This window comes from Phalacrocorax carbo, chromosome 1 (assembly GCF_963921805.1).
Source record: "Phalacrocorax carbo chromosome 1, bPhaCar2.1, whole genome shotgun sequence".
Classification (NCBI taxonomy): domain Eukaryota; kingdom Metazoa; phylum Chordata; class Aves; order Suliformes; family Phalacrocoracidae; genus Phalacrocorax; species Phalacrocorax carbo.
The window spans coordinates 16,970,170-16,991,994 of record NC_087513.1 but is presented as its reverse complement, the minus strand read 5'-3'; the positions used below and the strand labels follow the sequence as shown (position 1 = coordinate 16,991,994).

General features: G+C 40.7%; 1 protein-coding gene across 5 annotated transcripts in view; it reads right to left on the bottom strand.

Annotated features, from left to right (window-relative positions):
• Positions 1-21,825, bottom strand: part of ABCD2 (ATP binding cassette subfamily D member 2) — a 46,708-nt gene that overhangs the window by 14,558 nt on the left and 10,325 nt on the right. For 4 of the 5 annotated variants that reach the window (XM_009504190.2, XM_064445269.1, XM_064445285.1 and 1 more), the window contains exons 5-7: positions 18,629-18,723; positions 17,124-17,269; positions 697-842 (exon numbers count right to left, since the gene is read on the bottom strand). In XM_009504190.2, the coding sequence (XP_009502485.2) occupies positions 697-842; positions 17,124-17,269; positions 18,629-18,723 (387 nt within the window). Of the gene's footprint in view, positions 1-696; positions 843-4,518; positions 4,791-17,123; positions 17,270-18,628; positions 18,724-21,825 lie in introns of those variants that run through there. The other variant, XM_064445291.1, reaches the window with a different exon arrangement.

Genomic DNA, 21,825 nt, shown 5'->3' with positions numbered 1-21,825 from the left:
GATTAGTGGCTGGTGGGAACAAAAAGATTAAAATTATTGCTATGCTTTGGAAAAAAAGCCATGAAAAGTTCCACTCCTTACACACATAAGAAGCCTTTAGCATCTTGACATTTACTGTGCTGGTGTATTTATGCTGTCCCCTACTCCTAGGACAAACAATGTTGAGAATACATGGCAACTTAAACAGCAAGTGGTACATGGCAACACTACTGCCAGCCAGTGTCGTTTGGTTATTTTTAACTTGTTCACTCTGGTGGTGTGGTATCAGACACTCCTTCTCATGGCACATAGTCCTGCTGATCCTGCAAACCAGGGAGGTGAAAGCAGACCTGACTCTCTTTTCATTCACATGCTTTCAAGTTGGTGTAGTCAGTGACATTACAAAGTTTGAAGACCAGTTATATTTTCTAAGAAAATGAGGGAAGGTCAGCGATTCCACAATTCCATGAAAAGACTGGCCGTTACAAGAGAACAAGGATGTTCAGCTTGGGTATGGATTTACTGGGTAGGAGAGGAGCCCTTATCTCTTCTCCCTCCATTAGCATCAGGAACAACAACTATCTGGTTGTGCATCTCCCACAACCACAAAAGGTCTGGATCCAGTTTTGCCAGTAGTGTAATTAAAGATCAGCCACACTGAGACACACACACAAGGAACAGATTTTTTGAAGTTTTTTACAAAAATATGCAATTTACCTCCTTCTCTTTGAACAATGTGGTACAGATGAACCATATGCAGGATACACTCTAGGTCTTGATCTTGGTAGCCTTTCTCGTGCATGTCATCCACTGAGTCTGGATAGATGACTTGATCACGTAGCGTTCCAATGGACATGTAGGGCCTGAGAAACAATACAGAGAAACCACTAATCTGGACCTGGCTCCAAGCGAGTGCATCTTGCTGATGCTTTATCAGCAGAGTACAATGCTTTAAACACCATGTTGCTAAAACTGGATTTATCTGGGGGTGCGTGGCGGGTGAATGCTTTTCTAAACTTACCCTAGGGACAATGTATTGTTTCCATAACAGCTGACTACAGGGTAGCGACAGGGATAGTAATAGCATGAAAACAAAATGACAGATCAGGCAGAACAAGCATCCACTTCATAGCCCACCATGAATGCTTTCACTTGGAATCAGGGAAACACTATGCTGTATTCAAGGTTTGGTATGCTTAGAGATTTAGACATCGAATTAAGCACTCACACGTTAAAAGCAAATTGTAACAAAAACGTTGCAGCTCAAACTGTGAAAGACTTCCATGGTGCAGCAGGAGACACCCAAGTCAGGCCAGAGAGCAGTGAAAGCCTCCTTTGCACGCTGCTACTATGGACTGCAGAACTGGGCCTGGGCATAACTTAGCTGGCTCTAAAAGCCAGTGTAATGCTTCTGAATCGCAAAAAGGCATACATTAGAGAGGCTAATCAGCTTAAACCTCCCAGCATCAGCCTCCCTTTGCCAAAGACAAGGCTGAGCTGTACATGAAGCAGCTTCTGAATCACCACATTCCCAGACCAGGTAATACCATCCATCTCACTAAACCACTTTGGAGCCAGAGCCCTTAATCATGGCCGTGTTCCTAGAATGGCTATGGACAGTCCACAATGTCATGAGCTGTGCCCAGCCTATGGAACAGCCAGGCCCCCAAAATCCTCCTAGTCTCTAAATAAAGTCAGCTTAAAGAACAGTTTCACAGTTCTCTACAAGATAACCTGGCCATTCAGGCTAGGATAGCAAAGGCAATCTAAGAAACATCTATTTGACCATCTCTTTCGTGGTCTTATTCTAAATATTTCTTGCGAAGGACAAATACCCATCCTGTCCCACAGACACTGCTGATAGCTCTTGGAAGCTGTAAAGACCCCAGAATGATCTGTGAGATTTTGAGTTGGGAAGGGAAGGACAGAGCTAAAGAACAGCCAGGCTCCAGACTCTGTCCTTCTGTGCCAAGGGTTACAGTTAACTCCCTCTGCGTTCGTGTGCCAAAACAATAAGACATTAAAGCTATGGTGCCAGGGGATGATGACAGAGAGGAGCAGTTAAAATTGGGCCAGCAGTGAGGAGGCTTCCAGGCAGCTTGCTCTTGCCACTGCGAACTGCTTCCAATAACTTCACAGTGCATTGACAACTGGTCAGTTTTCTTCTCTGAAGAGCTCTAGACCTGTGAGGTGGGAAGGTCTCAGCCAAGCAGTGGCTTTCCCTCACAGAGATGTGTAGCATCTTGGCAGACTTCTTCCTTTCCCTTCCCTTGGAGGTGTGCCTGCAGAAGGGGTAGATCTACCCATTGTTATTCTGAGAGTCCATAAAACACACCACAGAGTAATTTGAAGGAATTCATAATGCAACAGATGTAGAATTACAGAACTAAAGCTGCAACATGATCTGAAAGTCACTTTCAAGCTGGCATCAGCTGCATTGGTTTTAGTGTTGCAGAAATCCATGGTGAACTGTCTGTACCCACCCATAGTTAAACTACTTTCACCACCAGCTGTGTGAGTGTGGGAAGGGCAGGGGATCTGAACTGCTCACAAATATTTGGTCATCTCCCTGCTGTGGGCAGGCACCCAGACGGAGCAAAACCAGAACCGCAATTCAAATACAAGCATTGCTGCTCCTCTTTGCTTATTGTTCTGCTTTGTGGTTATTGTGAGAAGACTGCCACATGGGCTGCTGCATGAACACTACATCAAGTGCAGTGAACCATTTACAGTAATGGGGATATTGCAAAATCTCAGCTCTAAAAATTATGTAACTTCATAAAGTAATGATATATTACATTTCCGTAGTACTCTCCATCTAAAATCCCAAAGGGCTTTACTTCTTGCATATGTAGAAATCACTCCATTTGCTCCAGACTGCTGCCATCTCTGGGACAGAAGACAGCAACTCCACCTGGGCTCAGAAAAGTTGAGATCAGGTTGTGCATAAGATTGTAATTTAGGTGAAGCTGCTGGTAAGGGCAAGGAGAACAGAGTTACCTATCATATAATTTGTCTGGAGTTTAATACCTTACTCTTGTGAAGTATGATCCTGTAATGACTAGCAGCTCTGAGATTTAACCTACAGCACATCCGGGAAGGCAATGCTCAAAAGCACCGCGCCAGGACACTTGTTGCCATGCTGTTTATTGAGTCACCAGCACCACTTCCTGGTACAACTGGATTTTCCTTGTGGCCTCCCAGCTAAACACACCAGTACTACCAAGCATGCCTCTCCCCACCTAGTTTGTAAAAATTAAAGAAAAGCCCAGCCTGAAGTGGAATAGCAAACCCCATCAATTACTGACTAACTAGCAGAGAGGAAGAATGGGTTATGGTTACAAGTCTTTCCCGGGAGGTGGGAGACCATGTTCTGCTTCCCCCATCCTATAGAGAGCCACTCACGTCCCTGAAGGGACACTTCATCTTGCTTGGCATGAGATGTCTCATTTGGGGCTACAAAAACAACAGTGCGAGGCAACTCTGTGGTTGGTCTATGCCATATTTTTTAGGGCGGGGATTGATTGCCTCCTAGGGGTGTCTTCTCCCTCAGTGGTGGACAGAGCCACTTAGATAACTGACTTCTAACGTGCTAAAGTTAGATGAGATTTCATATAACTCGTACTCTAATAATCTCATACTAAACCAGATTTCTCTATCTGTAACTTGAAGACAGTAACCTCCTTACCTATTGTGGGTGCCACAAAGTCAAACACACTAAAACCTGTTAAACGTCAGATGTTATCGTAATTGAGGTTACATGTGTGTGACAGCTAGACATTAAGGAGTAAGAAGTATGGGTAACTGGATACAGCAACAGTGAAACGTTGGCTTTGCCAGTAAGCTCCTTGTTAAAATACTGTTTTAATCAAATTTTTATCAGTTCAAACAATAAAACCAGTCTTTTTGTCCTGAAGTAATACTCGAGTCTAACTGGACTTAATTTATTTCTGATGGAGTTTTTCCTTTCAGCCAGTGTGTCTGGGTTCCAGTCCCAAAGAAAGCACTCGTACAGACTCCAAAGGCAGTTCCTCTGCCATGCAGAGGTCATATCTTTGACAGTAATAACTCTGCAATTTTTTTTTCTTTCTCTGCCTCCTGAAAAAAAAGATCCCTACACTGGTTTTAGACAGGATTTAAGATCAGTAATCCTTCTTTAAGGCTGTGGTATCAAACCTCCATAAAGCTAAGAAAACTTACTGATTCTTGCCTGGTTTTCCAGAATTTCAAGGCATTTATTAGAAGAGACACTTTCACTTCTCATAAACTGATCTTTCTTCAGTCAGTTTGACAGTTTTATTGCATCACCAATTTCTGTTTGGTGCGCTTAGCATTTCACTTTGCAGAGTTGTAAGTTCATTATGCTAGTTACAAGCCATCATCCCTAAGGCTTACGGCTTCCGCCTTACAGTGCAGGCTTTAAAGAAAGATGACCTCAAGACTTACTGCAATCTGAAGCCTGCAGTATGGACAATTCCCCAGTGCCCTGTTGACAAATGACATTGTGTACAGTGTTGGCAAAATATTAGAGAAATCATATGGAGAGGAAGGGCAAGTGTTGCCAACGATACAGTCTCTTCAATGCGGTTAGCTTTGGGGAGGGAGGAGGGGGCAGGTGCTACAAAACATATTGGAGTACATACCCGTCACTTGTCTTTCCAAACAGGGGACTTACACGCCGTAGTTGTCAGGCACAGAGAGAGATGTATAATGCCAATTCAGAGGGACTGTAGATTAACACTGTACACTGTAACCAGGCAGCACTAACATCTAGTAATTCTCCAGTGTCTTGAAGAGCAGAGGGCTTCACTCTTTTGGGTAGCAAGTTAAGATGACTTGCTTAGATGTCAAGAAATTTCCATTCCAAAATCAGAACAAGCCATATCCACTTGAAATGTTTACAAATACTTCCTGAATGAATTTAAAGGTGTTTTCGTCTTCCATGTGAAATAAGCTGTGCTGACAGAACTGATAACCTGTTCTGACATCCATGATATTATTTTAAAGAATAACGGCAACTAATCAATATGCGCTGTGAGAGTCTTTAAAGCCATCTGAATGGTCTGACTTAGTTATAAGCACCCTGGAATAACACAGGGACCAAAAATATGTCTTAATTAGGTGGCTGGCATCAGAAGATAAGGGATATTAATCCAATGTAAGTGCCCAAGGAACTGCTTCCAGGTACAGTTTGAAGTTCACCTAGCCTTCCTTGGCACAGGCTGTGATTAACACTTCCTCCATAGAAGGTAAAGTCTAAAAACATGTGGCTTGTGATTCTGAAAATCATCTGCATGCCCCTAGTTGAGCAATCAGGACCTGACTCACCATTTGCTATATAAGTGTGTTTGCAGTTATTATTGCATGATTATTCACACAGATATGCAAAGTTATGTGGGAAAGTTATGTGTAATGCAACCACAAACTCTTGACTGACCCATCTTTTAAGTGTCTTTCTCTGGCTGACAAGATGCCTCTCAATATACCCAAGTAGGAGAGAGAAAGGGGAATGCTATACCTGGGATTCTCCTTTTCAGATAAATTGCATCTTGGATTTTCAAAGGGCATTGGCACAGGGTGCAATTCAGAGTGCTTGCTTTGACATCTAAAATAAAACGTATTCCAAATTTAGGCACCTCTATTCAAGATGATAATACTGGAGTCCAAGCTCCAGTCATGGAGATATCTTTCTAGGAAACTGGGAAGACCTTAAGGAGTCAGTGCTTGCACTGAAGAATCTCCAGTCCAGAAACCCAAGGGCACAGCTCACACCTTCAGCTGTGCCACAACACTAATTCCACAGAAGGTCCAGTACAGCATGGAATAGGCAAGTGACAGCTTTAAGTCCAGCACAAAACACTGCAGCTACTAGAGAGGCAAGAGGAGGGTTGTATGACAAGCTAATGGTTAGCAAATCTCTCCCAAGAACTGGGTTCAGGCTAAGTTCTTCTCAGCTTGCATGGTATCCACTTCCCATTTTCCTAGGTTAGTGTCCAGGCTAAAGAGGAGTCAAAGGGAGGGCACATTCTAATCTTCCCACCGAAGCAAGGAAACTGCTGGTAAGAGGCAGGAATCATGTGTCTGAAGAGAGAGTTGTTGGAAAGAGTCTAATTATACACTGTACCAGCCAAAGTCCTCAACTGGAATGAGGGAGGCTTTAGTACCAATCTTTGTGCCATACATTATTTATGTTGTTCCTTTTTTTCCCAATGTTCTTTAATATAAAATGCAGTAACTATCCTAATCCTTCAGCAGCAATGTGAAAACATTTTAAAGGGGGTTCTAATCTTATTTAGGTGCCTGCTGTCAGGACAGGACTTGTTGTAGATAAAGGGGCTTAACATTTAGCTCTCAGTTTGGCACCTAAACTTCAGTAAGAGGCAGGAGTTCGGATAAACCTTTATATTTAGAGATACCTATGGATTAACTCTAGGTGGCTCCCTTTACCTACCACACAAGTTTTTTAGATAAATTTCCAAAGCCCTAAATCTCTACCTGACTATCTAGGGAATCCACCTATATCTAGAAATTTCCATCACCTTGCTGGTGCTGTAATACCTCAGCTGGAATCAACTCAGGAGAATTCTGGGTCTTTCTTGCCACGGTCCTAATTTAGCTCAGTAGTAAAAACTCCACAGTTTTCAACAGCAGCAAAGCTTGATCAACAGTGATGCTCAAGAATGCCAACCTCCACTAAGCAACGTGATCTGGATTCCTAATAGTTCGCTGATGACATTAATAAAATAAACAGCAGAAAACTAATGATGGCACCACCACTACAACTTTGAGAGAATAAAACGTCTTGAATGAATGTGAATCAAGCTCCTTTTAAGTAGTGTTGTATCCACTACTCTCACACAAAAGGTGGTATCACCAAAGAGTTTAAAAACAATAAATAATATAATATTTAGCAAAATGTTAAAAAAGCAATAGTCTCAGTTTATTGCATTGTATCTAGTCCAAGGGATTTTAGGGCCAGCTAAAGTTTCAGCAACCCTTCTAAAGATATAAATAATTGATCTTTCTTTAAAATACCTTATACTGAATTCTCCTCTCCACTCACACAAAACTAGCCACAAACATCCTCTAAATATTTCAGCTAGAGCAGTTGCCAGAGTGGAATGCAATCAGCTTATATCCATTAACATAGTTAACAGGAAACAAAATACACAGTATGGAAGACTGAATTCTCAATGCATATAATGAGAATCTGACATCAAAGGCTGAAAAAATCCCACTAATCACTCTGTGGCTTTCTTTGCAAAGAAGTTATGCACATCTCTGCATGAAAATAATTTGGGAGGAAATAATAACCAGAAAGGTAAAATAAGCTTTTAATTTAAAGCACTATTCATGCTCAGGTATCATCTCATCCCATGATCTACTTATTCACCATTACCAATACTACTTACAATATTACAAGAACTAGTCGGATGGCATAAAAGTTTACGGTGAACAATTCACAAAATTATCTAGTTCAGTCTATTTGTATCTTGTGATAGGCAGAGACAACAGAAAGAACACATGTATAATTCAAAACAAAACCCAGACAAATTCTGCAAAATACAAGCTGCTAATGCAATCTGAAATAATTACACCTCCTGCAACGAATCAAATCAACCAGCCAGGCAAATGAAGGAAGAATACTCTCCTTTTCTTAAACATCCAATTTTTGCAGGCCCAGTCTTTTCATACCTCTGGCAGTTCTGATGATAAAAGGATTATTTGGACGGATGATCATGAAGACAAATAAATTGAAGAAAGAAAAATGAGGTGTTCTGGACAAGAGTCTAACCTGCCAATCCCACCAGGCATACCCCAGCCTAAGAGGTTTTTCTGATTTTTATCACAGCAATGTAACACAATGAGAAGGCACTATCCCTCTTTTAGAAAGGTCCCAAATTATTAATGGTTTTGCAGATGAGAGCTGACACTTTACAGAGAAGAGGAAGTGTAGACAGTGAAGCCTCTAGAGCAGAGGCTGCTTTTGCTCCGGGTTTCTACAATGCTTAGTTGTCCATGGCAACATTTTTTGCATGCACTAGGATATGAATTTTCAAGTAATACAAGAGCAATAGTGGGTCGCCAGTGAGATACCCTTCCAAAAAGTGGGAAGTCACACACTGCACTGACTTCCCTCTCCAATCCTCTGTGAAACACTTTGCATTACAGATGACAGAACATGACAGCGCAAATAGAGATGCACCATGTATATAGATACATGGAATGTTAATATAGCCATTTTGTAAGTGTTATAGGTACCTGAAGTGGCCACAAGGGAGCTGTAGTAATCTCTAGCAGAAACTAAAACTGATAGGGTTATAATTAATGCAACATACTAGGCAGATAAACAAGTCTGGAAAAGCCTTTCCTCCTGGGAAAGGCATGCTCCCATCTAAGCTCGGCTAACACACACATGCTGAATTGCAGAAAGAAATCCACCTGCTACATGCTCCCACCAGACCATGACATAATTAATGACTCAAAAACAAAGAACTGAAAATCCAGTGTTCTGGGGACTACTCAGCATTATTTGTAGAAGAGACTCAGCTCACCTAAAAGTTACTCATCCAACTCTGAGTTAGTCACCCCTGGCTCTTTGCAGTCAGTGGAGTCCTCGATTGAGCTGGTACCTCCAGCAGGTCTCATGTGCCTTAAATGCTTGTCCTAGGACACAGGATGAACAGCTGCAGTGGCCTGAACTGGGAGACTATTGTGCATTGAGGAGTTAGCAATCCACATGACAGTTGACCTGAATGGGCAAAGGCCTGTGCTGTACTTTTCTGCACCATGTTGGGCTGTGCTGCACACATAAGTTGGCCTTCAGGCCTGTGCTGTGCTTCACTTAGCACTTGGCTGCAGGATAAACTTTGTCAGCTAATCATAACAGAGAAGCCTGCAGGCAGCTCCCACATGGCATTGGCAGTTACGCCACCCATGTGTCCTTGTCTTTATCTTGAAGTGAAGCAGCATGTTCTCATGCTAACATCCTTTTGCTTTACAGTAAAAATGATAAATGGAATTGTTTACTTTTAAGATAATCCTATCAGAGAGCTAAAGACCATAATGTCAACAGGCCTTAGCACAGATGGGACCAAATGCAGCATGCCATACTGTGACCAGAGGTCCATCTAATGCTGCACAACACTGGGTTCCTAGCATCTGATGGGACGTAAGTTCCACAAAGATGATGAAGGGACTGGAGCATCTCTCCTGTGAGGAAATGCTGAGAGATCTGGGACTGTTCAGCCTGGAGAAGAGAAGGCTCAGGGGGATCTCATCGATGTATATAAACACCAGAAGGGAGGGTGCAAAAAGGATGGAGCTGGGCTCTTCTCAGTGATGCCCAGTGACAGGACCAGAGGCCGTGGGCACAAACTGAAATACAGGAGATGCCATCTGAGCATCAGGAAACAATTTTTCACTGTGAGGGTGATCAAACACTAGAACAAGTTGCCCCGAGAGGTTGTGGAGTCTCAATCCTGGGAGATATTCAAAAGGCATCTGACATGGTCCTGGGCAAACAGCTTTAGGTGGTCCCGCTTGAGCACAGGGCTAGTTGACCTCCAGAGGTCCCTTCCAACCTCAGCCATTCTGTGATTTTGTGATTATCAATGCTAGCAACTTATTCCTTATCTCTAGTAAAAGGAATTTCAATTAATGCATTACTGAGATCAAAAACCTTTCTTACTGAGATTGACAATGAACACTTTCATTGGTGCACCGCACCGTGCTGAATAAAACTTAGATTTAGCTTGGAAACTACAGTGAGTTGGAGGAGGGACAGACGATGAGATCCTCAGCCTGCAGGCAGGCAAACAAGGGACTAGACTCTAAGAAATGTGTCTGAGTGAGCAGACTGCGGAGAGGCTGGGAAGAGGGCTGAAGTTCACCTTGGAGCTGGGACACAGTTCTGGAGCCCAGGACACAGGGGCAGGCAAAAGGCAGAGCCTATACTGCATGGGAAGGACTACCACCTTCTCAAGAGGGAGGTGTTGGCTATGTCTACTATGTGGATATTTAAAAGCATAGGGCACTGTAATAAGAGTTTCTGATTGAAAACTGTGGTAAGAAGGAGAAAGGACTTCTTTCCAGGGAAGATGATACAATTGTTATTAGAGTTTTCAGTTGTCCTCCCCTCACCAAAGCCAGCATCCTTTCAAGGCTTTTATGTGAGGCAGGTTTTGTAGTTTATTTTTCCCAGTGTTATGTAGCCAAGTTGCTTCTCATAATGTGAAATGCATATGGCATTTAAAGCATGCTTTTTGACATTCCTAGGTAAAGTATTATTGAAATAGTAAATATTTACCGTTCTGTTTATCTGTCAAAGATCCTTTGTTGCACAGTTGCAATGTAGGGCATTAAGCTGGAGGTAACTGCTCAAGCTGGACACAGTAATGGCACTTCTCTGCAGAAACTAGGTCATGTAAATGCAACCACCAGACTACTCCCTAACATGCAAGTTGTCCATACAACTGCTAAGTTACACAGCAATCTCAGTTAACCTCTAGGTGAATTTGTTCCCCTGGCACTGCTATCAAAACTAAATTTTAAAAGCAATTGAGCTCTGTCTGAGCAAAATGAACCTAGCACAGATTACATCGGTTGTCAGTTGCTTTGCTGGATGGATCCTATGATACCAGCCACATACTCAGTTCTTATAATCTCTTTAGTGACTTCATATTTATAAAGTGTTTGCCAAGTGTGACCTGACAATGTACTTAAAATTTCAAAGCCTAGTTTTCCCAGCTTTTAAGTGAAGTTCCATAACAGTCTGGCGCATACATGGATGCCTGGAAGGGTGGTACAGGCGACACGTAATTATCAGTGCTGAATGAGGACTTTTGATATTCACAATCCCATCAAAAGAAGCAAGTGGAGGGCGGAAGCATTACAAGCTCATGCTGGCAAGGACATGGTGTCTGAAATACATTATGAAACATGGAACGGCCGATTGCCAGAGATCCTAGTAGAAATATTCCTGCAACTGGGCATACTTGCAGACAAAAACATAGTTATTCTACAACACTGAGGAAAACATCTCAAAAGAACGTAAATGGAGGAAGTTCTGCATATTAGAGACACCCACATTTGTGCAGGCGCCAAAACAAGATTTATGTGCTTAGTACTGAAGCAATATTCACAATAGGAGGGATGCTGCTTTGATTACAAGAATGGATTTCACCTTTTAGTTGCCTACGTGCCATGGTATTTAATCAGCCATACAGCTGACGACACTTTAATATTATACCTCCGTGTATCTGTGACTTGGCAGGAATGCAATAAGTTGCTGAATGGATCTTAATCCTCTGAATGTTCAAGTTCTTTTATGGACCACAAATTAAAGGGACTTGGCTTGCAGGAAGTTAAGTGACCACATTGTGCTTTAAGTGAGCCACCTCCATGAGTCTGGAGAACAAAGTCTCTCCGTCCATCTATACCGAAGGCGGTAATAATAGAACCTGCTTCAACTGAAAAGACCGCTGGTAGATAAGAGATGGTACTGAAAACTCTGTATCAAATCAAGCTTGGACTTCCCTGGCGACTAAAACTTGTCAACAAGGGTCTTCATTTGTATTAAGTGTGGTACTGGCTTCTGTGCTTCAGACAACTGCCCACTAGGAGACTGCACTAGTGTCCATATGGAGTAAAAGTTGAGTATGTAACAACACAACTCAATTCCTCACCCACGTTTAGTCCTCTTGGTATCTCCCATAGCCACAGCTTGCTCCAGGCAGGCCCCCAGTCTGAAGGGACTGAGGGACCAAAGCCCTACAGCATGCTGAAGTCCTTCACAAACATCAGTTCAGCTGCAGCCTTTAAGACCAGTGGTGGATTTATGTAAATATAATTCAAATCTAAACTAAACCCCAATGCAGCAACCTGACAAAAGCCTTCAGCCTGGGATTTCTGTGACTCTGCCTAGTAACAGAGAAGACTTGTAAGCTGTGCTTTAATTAGATGCCTCTTGTGTCTGGCCAGTTAAGGAAGGCACCTTGCATGGCTTGAGAGGGAGTAGCAGCTAATCCATAAAGCCATTTTCCACCTCTGACTATTAGGTGAATCTCATTCACGATGTGCTAGCAAGAGGTACTGTCATTACTTGTGATCAGTCAGCACTCAGACCTAATTAAAAACCTTCAAACTTTACAGCTGTGAGTGAACCATCAGTGGAAACAGCAAGGTCTCTCACTGACCCTCACAAGCAAAGCTTCCGCTAACCTACAGGGCTGCAAGACAAGAACTTTCTGTTCTAGGTAAGACAGGACTTCAAGCAGGAAGGAGAAGTGCAAGCATTTCTATACAAGTCCCAGTAAGATCAAATGGGAAAAGCTATGCCCTGGCTGAGGGGATAGCCTAACAGCCCCCTCAGACGCAAAGCCATACTTTTTAATGAACAGCAGAATACTGAGTTAAGCTCTCTTGAATTAACTCCTTTCAAAAAAAAGAAAAAAGACGACACAAGTAGCAGCCAATTTGTTAAAGCAAACCTATATCAAAATATTATTCATAACTGAAGTGTGTTATGTTATTCTTTGTGTTAACGCTATCTGTCACAGACCTTTTTCTCATCTGTCGGATAAGTGGTGAACTTTGGAAACGAACATATTTAAAAGGAGCACCATGAACTTGATAACAATAAGTATGACAGACAGATGCAGTGTGTAAGGGAGCAGATATCTATACAGCATGACATGAACTGATGGCAAAGTACTGAAGGAACAAGTCAAGGTGGTGGTGTATCATCAGCAAAATGCTGAAGGGCAATGACAGTTGCTAGTGTGGCGTTGGCATGTGCAGTCAGAGTACAGTTTAACGTATGCAGCTAACAGTAACAGTGTATGAAAAAACAAACAGCTTAGGAAGGCCATAAACTTGTTATGTTCCCTACTGTCCTACCATTAGTAAGAAGACAGCGAGACATAGGTATATAAATCTTAAATGATGAAGAACAAACAACATTTGGTACTAGTGTGTCTTTGGATGCCTCCATTTTAGCATCTGACAAGCCTGGTGTTGGAATTAGAGATCTACCTGAACGAGCAATAGAAAGAGAGAGAGAATACAGAATTGGACTGTCGCTGTGACTGCTGAGAAAGTGGTCAGGGTTGGTATTCTACTAGATTTGCACACAGAATTACAGAGAAACTATGCATTCTACAGGAGAAACATGCCTCTATCACAAAAATACCCAAATTACAGTAGAAGCAGGCTGGAGATAAAAAACTAACAATGGACTAGGAGAAAGAAGTACAGTGGATCAAGAATTACTCTGAGCTCTACGAATGTGAATCAGTGAATCAGTCCTCAAGAAAGACAGAGAAAATGCTGATGGATGTTTTAGATATGTGCTGTGCTAGGAAGAGTCGTGATAGAAGGTTATGCAACCAGCAGAGACTGCATGAGACATTCATCCATGCAAATAAGACAAGACACAGCTGGCAGAAAATTATTAATAACTTATATCAATAATCCAGTGATGATTATAGCTTTACTGCAGCTTTACGCTACTGAGACACTGAGGAATATTCCTGTGGTGGTGTCAGGGTAACCTGCAAGTATGGAGGTACGCAATTCTGCTGGCATTTATATCAAATGAGGGAGAACTAAGGAAATGAAAGCCAACATGTGCAGAATCTGTGTTCTTTACAACTGAAAAAGCTGAGACACTTAGTTGGAGAGCAAGAAGAGCTGGAATAAATGTTAGGAGGAATCGTATGCTAGAGCTCACTAATTGCATAGAGATGGAGTCTCCTCCCATTTTTAAGACCAACAGAGTAGGAACAGGGCAAAGTCTGGAGAAACCAGGCTACCTTCAGATACACTGCTCATACACTATGAAAGGATTGACTCCTCCTTTAATTCCCTAAGTCCTACATAAACGTCTTGTGGTCATATCTTTAGCATCGGCACTCATGCTACCCACTAGATATTTTTGTTATTCGTTATTTAAAATTATGTTTCTGAATTCTGATTTTAATAATGATTCCTTACCAACTAGAGCACCCAAAAGCATTTATTATTTCATTCATGCTACCTTCTTGACCAGTTTATTAAAACAGGAATGCAAAGATGTGGTTAACACAAATTATTTATTTTACTTTGCAAAAGAGGGACAGAGAAGTAGAAGGAGGGGTAAGAGCACACACCCTGCCAGTTACTGAGGCTCCAATGAGATGTGACAACTTGTTGAGCTGTGACCAGTTCCTAGCATTGATCCATCCCTGAAAACAAGCTGCTTTTGGTACCATTATGACACTGGACTGCTTAAAGCCTCCCTCTCTCCTGTCCAGCCTCCTCTTTTACAGGTCTGTCACAGAGAGCGGTAGAGCCACAGTCACAGAAATCCCTGGGCTTCTCTTTACCTGACCCCCAAAAGAGCAGTTTGTCCCTTCAGCATCCACCAGAACTATGACTGATTAAGGACAGATTCTGCAAGGCCTGGCCCTATATGAGGGGAGGAAAAAAAACCTCACAGAGGTTCACAGAGGTAAAATCTAAAAAAAGCAGTATAACGATGCTAAGCAATCTAAAAAGATAAAAAGATAGGGACTCTTGAGGCTCTGTTTTAAAGCCTACATACTGCTAAGTAAAGCTAACCCCAGTGTTTGCAGTGCTGATGAAATTTGGAGTATAAAATGAAATAATTCACCTTTTAATAAATCATACTTTAGTGTGTAGCTTTTGAACTTTGCAAAGACACATGATTTCCCACACGTTTCTGGAATACTGCACTGGAACACTACAAACAGAAATGAAAAAATCTTTTCAATGAGCTTCTATTTACTGTGCAGTATTTTGTTCCTTAGCAGTCTCTGTATTCTCCACTATTCACCATGTGCAGACGAGGTTCCTACATTTGACTCAAAGAGGGCTCATGCAGAATTAAATTCAGCCACAGGCACACAGGAGTAAGCTCTTACCAGGCTCACTGGTAATTGTGTCCACTCATGGAGAGCCATCTCCCACGTGCTTAGACCAGAGGCATAATGTATACACTTAAACCCCACGATGTCATTCTAATTCACTGCTCTGACAGACACTCACCAATTCAAGAGCCTTCTGCTACACCACAGTTTTCACCTACCCACCAAACAAGAGTGAGGTAGGTTGAACTAAGGTGAATCCATCCTACCACCTCCCAGATCCTCTCAGTCCAGAATACATATCTGCCCTAAAGTTATGCTGAAATAATACATGATGAAATATAGGCAGGGCACTACCTTTTCCAGCCTGAAGTTTTAGAATTATGTCTAAAAAAAGTAAATGAACAGAAGGTAATCCTGACTAAACAGCAATTTGCACAGGGTTAATAAGCAAAATGGTTGCACCAGCAGGACCTTCCAAAATAAGCTGCTTTAAATTCAGGATTTTAGAACAATTTTCAAACCACTACAGAAATTCTAAATGTATTCTAGAGCCAGGGACAGACAAAAAACCCAACGGAATGTGTAATTTATTTAGGCCATAAATAAATGAACTATTAAAATGCTCAGTAATAGAATATAGGCAGAAAAAAAAATGCAAGCCAAGATGTAGCAATTTCGCAGAAGAGCCCTCTCTGTCACTCACTGTTGCCCCATTTACCCAGACACTGTTCTTTCCCTTGAGAAGGGAAATCCTCTGTACTGCCTAAAAAACCCTCCACAGAGTCAAGCCTTGGCAATGTCACTTAGATGCCCTGAAGACATCACGGCAGAACCATTTCTCCTGGCAAATGCTATTAGGATGGACTGCATCTGAGTGATACCTTCAGGGTACACTGCAAAGATGATATGTCAACCCCTACACGGTGTCGGTCACAGGGGGCCGCAAAGATGCTGGCTGAATCTCCGTTTCTGACCAAAAGTTTTGAAATGTTTCGAAGAAGAGGTCTGCTGGACAAACTTGCTCAGCACTGAAAAGTTAGGGGAAACAGCTAACAAAGGACCATGTTTCTGGAAATGAAACTCCAGCAGATGTGATTCAGTCCCCGCAACTGGCACCTTGGCAAATCTGCCTGAGTGCAATGTGAGTCTGTTTGCTTTCACAGAATAAAGGGGACGTAAGTAAAGGGGAAGGGCTGTAGGCAAGCCAGCCTCAGATGTTGATCTGAGGAGGGACTAGGATCACAGAGAGGACAGAAGTGGCTGAAACTCAAGATTTTCTGCAAGAAAAAAATTCAGAATAGCTTTTGTTCTGCCTAAGAATAAAACTGATTTTAAGAATGTCCCGTGCAATGGGAATTCTGAAATATTGCTTTGAAAAACATTTAATAAAGCATTTTGCTCCAAATTCCTGAATAAAACCCTCAAGTTGCTCAGAAAAATGACAACGGCTAGCAATAAATTATACATATATTTGAAAAAATTATAGGTAAATGTTCTTTGTTACCTTCACCTACAGCAAGGAAACCTACTCATCAGTTAATATTTTCCATTTAGCTTAATAGCTTGTACTTTTTAAACAAGACTACAAACTGGACCAAAAGTAATTCTTTTGACCATGGGAAGAAATGAAGTACAGAAAGCAATCAAAGATTTTCAGTGTTTCATTTTGCTTTTGCAAAACAACCTAGTTAAAAGTCTCTAAGGAGATATTCTAGAATCAATTGCATTAAATTATGTTCTGAGAATCCAACAGCAAATCAGAATACAAACAAAGCACAAAAAAGCCACGTTTCCCTTCGTGAAACGGGCACATACTATAAAAAAGGTAATTTGCAGTTAATATTGGATTGGATTCTAGTTTTGTAGTGTAAAAGTTGAAGTTCTGAAAATTATTTTCAACAATTCAACATTTAGAACCAAAACACTCTCACTTGTTTTGATCTTTGGTTTTAAAGTGAAATCAGAATTAAGATCTGTTAGATCTATTTCAAATTTCTTTCAGATTCTAGTCTGTTCCCATGATCCCAATCATTCGGGACTTCAGCCATCAGGGGAGCATAGGCTCCATCATGAGGGTATGTGAGCCCTTCCCAATGACTGAAGATTTGCATCACCAACAAGAAGGGATCTGGGGTTTTTTTAGCGCTCTCCACACAGCTGAGGTTGTACTTACCACCTTTTAACTTGGCTGTACATGTCACAGATTGAAAATGAGAAGCAGGGTCAAAATTCATGTGACCAGAAAAAAAAAGTATCACCTTGAACAAAACATACCTTTGTGGAATATAAAACATGTGCTGCGGAGGGGGTTTGTAGAGAACTCCTTCATACACAGGCCACAGACCACTTAAAATTCTGAAAAGAGAACTTTTTCCACAGCCATTCGGTCCAGTGATTAGAAGATTCATCCCCTCCTGGACCTACAATAGCAATGAAAATGCAAAGATGTTACTATGCAGTACATACAGCACAAGACAGTCTAAGACTCCTATAGGGAGCTACATGAGCATTTATATCAAATTATCAACCCATTTCATTGATTACCTGCACATATTTATGCAACTATTCTGGAAACAGTGGCATTAGACATAATATGCGGGCTGAAATAATTAAAATAATTTCTATATTGTCTGAATATTTCTATAAACTACACTGATTATATCACAATGTCAATACACCACAGTGAGAATCAATTTTTCTAATGGAGATTAGGTCCAAAGGTGTTAACGGTGTACAGAGTGGTGCTATGCTCATCAGTGATATTAATTTAAGCTATGGGAGCCCAATCAAATGGTTTGGAAAACTTACTCACATTGCCCTTTCCTACTTAATTACCAGTTTTATTTTGGGTGTGATGCACTTGGTTTTATTCATTTGAGTATTACCCTGTGTATATATGAGTGTATACTTATGCATAATCACAATGTCACTGTCTATGCTTTACATAAATATATTGACTATGTTATATTTTCTGTTGTTTTGGTCTCTTGAGCCAAGTGAATAAATATAACTGTCTCCTTGACCATAAAGTTGTAATTTTACAAATCTGAAATTCCTACACTGAAGTTGTTGAAAGTTTTGCCATAGCTAGGACTCTGTCCTCCTAGTTGCTAATTCCTATACCAATAGAGGTGGTAAGAACACTCCGCTTTAGCTAAATTAAAGGACCTGCTGGAATTATTCATGTTAGTGTTCTGATAGCTTAAACTGTTTTTTAAAATAACATCTGCACTGGAACATAAGATCAGGATATATATGGGAGTAATTCAGTAAAGGTCATCCATTAACACTGTGAGCAGGTACTGAGTGGTATCTGGAATAGTGTTTTAGAAACAATGTGAGTTTTTAATGAGTAAACACTCCACAGTTTGGGGTTGTGAACTATGCTGTCAACTATTAGTACTGCTCTTTGTGGTGATCAAGCAAAACTACAGACTTAATTTTTTCACTGTTGCTGTGAGATCAGACTTTTAAAGGAGCTTATGTGAGTAAAGCATCCCAATTTCATTGACATTAAGATGGATGCAGACTCCCATACACACCTTTGAACATCTCAGGTTTATTTTTCACCTGGCAACAGCACCAGAAATCCTCTCTTCTCTTTCTTTGAGCGGGATAAACTACATATGTCTGCCTCTGTTGAGCTACTATGCCTACCTTTCTGGACTTCCCCTTTTATCCATATGCTCCTCCAAGTACTTAACAAAAGGTACATGAATTCTGTGCTGTTTATGTTAATGTGATGGCAACAATCAGAAGATTCTTGCATATCATCTTACTTTGAAGTTTAGCCTGGAAACCACCACATCGCCATTCGGAGTAATAATAGGAACATTTTCACAAATAATTCCATGATCAACATCAATAACTTTCCCTAGTAAGAAAAAAAAAATAATTAGAGTTTGTGAAACCTTCCATTAAGCAATGATATGTGACAGTCTCTGTGCAAGGCTGAGAAGTATAAACTGGTGAGTTTCAAACAACTCTTTTATGTGCTCCAGGTTCCCCTAGTGGAAAATCTGCATAATAAATCTTAGCTAGTCAGAAAGACATTGTCAGCAGTAGCCAGGAGTGTGCAATGAATCCTAAGTTTGATCATAAATATAATGCACAATATGCATCATAAATACATAATGCACTATAAAGACATGTTTATTCACATCCTACCTGCATTTACTGTATTTTGTTTTAAAGAGGTGGTCAATATTAGCCAGTAAAGTTCAAGGACAGCCTTAGCCACAGGCAGACCAGTTTTTCTGCTCTTGAGGATTTAATTAGAAAATGGAATCTACTTTCACTACCAGCTCTGAAACTCAGAGCCCAATTCAGTCTCCTCCAGCAACGAGGGCAAAGGAGAAAACATTTAATGGCTTGCTTCCATCTCTTTTTGAAGCCACAGACACTGTAAACATGTCTTGTAAGTATTTGCAGAAACCCATATAACATTGCACTCCAGTAGCTACACTTACTATTTGGATTGCTGGCAAATCTAAATAGATAATCTCAGTTGGACACTTGGATACTCTGTAACACAAAGACTTTGAAATAAATTCTTCTGGAAACAGTAAAAAAAAGGAAACCAACTCTAACTTCTCTGGGCCTGTCTAACAGGACCCAAACAGCACGCTCCTGGGCAAATGTCAAAAATTACCTTTTCAGACAAGATGCAAAGAAAAGACATTTCTCTTTGTATTAGAAGACTGCTTATTTTATAACTTAGACTAATCTGAACAAAGAAAAATGGAACTAAGGGAAACTTGAGTTTATTACCAAAGGATCTGGTAGCATTTTCTTCAGGTAAGGTTAGTTTTACATTTTCCATTAAGAGGCTCTTTGTTCAACTGCTTTGTTCAACTTTGCCAAGCTATAACAACAGGGCAAAAATTTCTGTGCTGTGTATCAGCACAAGCATTCTTTGTTTCCTAAAATAATTTTTACTTTAAAAAGTTCTGTGGTGTCCAACATGAGATTATGGAAAATGAAAGTATTTTGCTGTTAAAAAAAATTATTGCAGCCTTCTCATCACACTGAGGCTCTGTTGCCTTCAGACTCCTACAAAGGCACCTGATATGCAAGTGGGAGTCAAGCACATCACACTAGGCACGTGTTTTTTGATGAGTTCAGAAAAATGCTAACAAATTTGGCCAAGACATACTTTTGTGAAAAAAGGTCATCCAGTCACTCCAACCACATGAATACTTGTGAAGGACTTGGCATTCATCTGACTATGTTTCCACAGAAAATTCTCCTTCACAAGGATCTCAAGCAAATTCTGCAAAATTCATACATGTTTTTGAAGCACTTGGATATGGTGGAGAAATTCTAGTCAAAATATGATAAAAAATAGTAAGCTACATAAGTATTATGAAATATTAATTCTTATTTCCTAACTTCACAGTGTTTGACTGTGACTTTAGCATGCGTTTAAAGGATATCTATGTATAATCAGAAACACAATTTGACAGTATTTGTACAAGATGTAAAAAATTCTATTTCAACTTTAAAATTCTGAATTATTAGATACACTATGTATAAGGCACTATTATTATCTGTTAAAAATATTCTAATAGTTTTCATATTTTCACAGTGGTCTTACTAACAACAGTAAATGCACAAAACAGACATCCCTTAGTTACATAAACCTATATTGGATGATTCAAAAGGAAACAAGTCACATGTGTTCAAAGGGCCTTTGTGGAAGCTGAATATTAAGATTTTTCTTTTCTAACAATGTAGACACATATACGTATGTAAGCATGTGTACTTTTATCCACATACAAAACCACTCTGCAGGAATTCCTGAAGTATCAAGACCAAAAGAAAGGAGGAAATCCAGCATTACAATGGGACTTGTCATAAAAAGCATGTAGCCTGTGGCCTAGATTCATCTGGCCTAAATTCTGCTTAAGTCCTTATGCACAATGCTTGGTATTGGCTAGCTGCCTGTGAGAGCCTACAATCGCTCAGGAGCAAAGGCTAGACACCATGACTTAAGAGGAATTCAGGCCGAATGAAATGTGTGACTGTTGTGGAGTCAAATCTTGGGAAAAGGCTGCAGAGAAAAAAAAAGGAGTGCGGTATAAGTATACTGAACCAAAAGGGAATGTGAACAGCATGCTTGCATATCTGAACTGTATTTGGGTTTGTTTCTAAAACACAGTTATCTAAAAAGAGCCCCCAAATTCCTTTGTTGCTCCAGGAACTACAAACCTTTTCTCTTGTACATGACAAAATGTAACAGTTATAGAATGTCACTTCTTTTAATGTCAGCCAAATACTACCAAATTCTACAAGGTTAAGACATCAGCTATTTCCACAGCTATCTGCCATGCTGCATCAGACTGTGATGATGAACCTTGTCAGAGGACCTTTAAGAAATCTGTGCTGAAGGGCAGCACTGTTGAAATTGCTGAAAGAAGTTATTTCATAAAGAGCACTTTGGCGCCTTCAACTCTACTGAGGTTTAAGTTTTCAGAAACCAAAGGGAGGGAATAAGCCTTTTCAACACCATGGAGGGGAGAAGCAGAAGGGGTCTGTTGGGGAAAGCCCATTGCAAAAGCTGCCTTTAAGTACCTCAGAGAGAAGCTGGATGCAAGAGGGAGAGGTGGCACATAATGAAGCACGATAAGAAACAGATGTACACAGAAAATGCTTTGGGAAGGGTGGAGACCAAAAGATAGTGGTACCAGAAAGACACAGGATAGGGATAGGAGGGATAACGTATATATTGATCAGATCATTTGGGAGGTGAGGGGAAGGGTAAAGTTGTCAGCCCACTTTCAATTGAAAATTCCCACTAAATTATGAAAAAAAATAGCACAGGCTGATTTTTAGTCACTGAAAACAAAGTAGTATTTTCATCAAAAGCTTCTGAACCAACCTATCTTTCTCTCCTATCCCAAACAAAATAACGCTGTGTTTGAAGATGAAAATGTTACAGTCTCAATTTTCTGAAAAAAGTTGGCTGAGGAAAGCA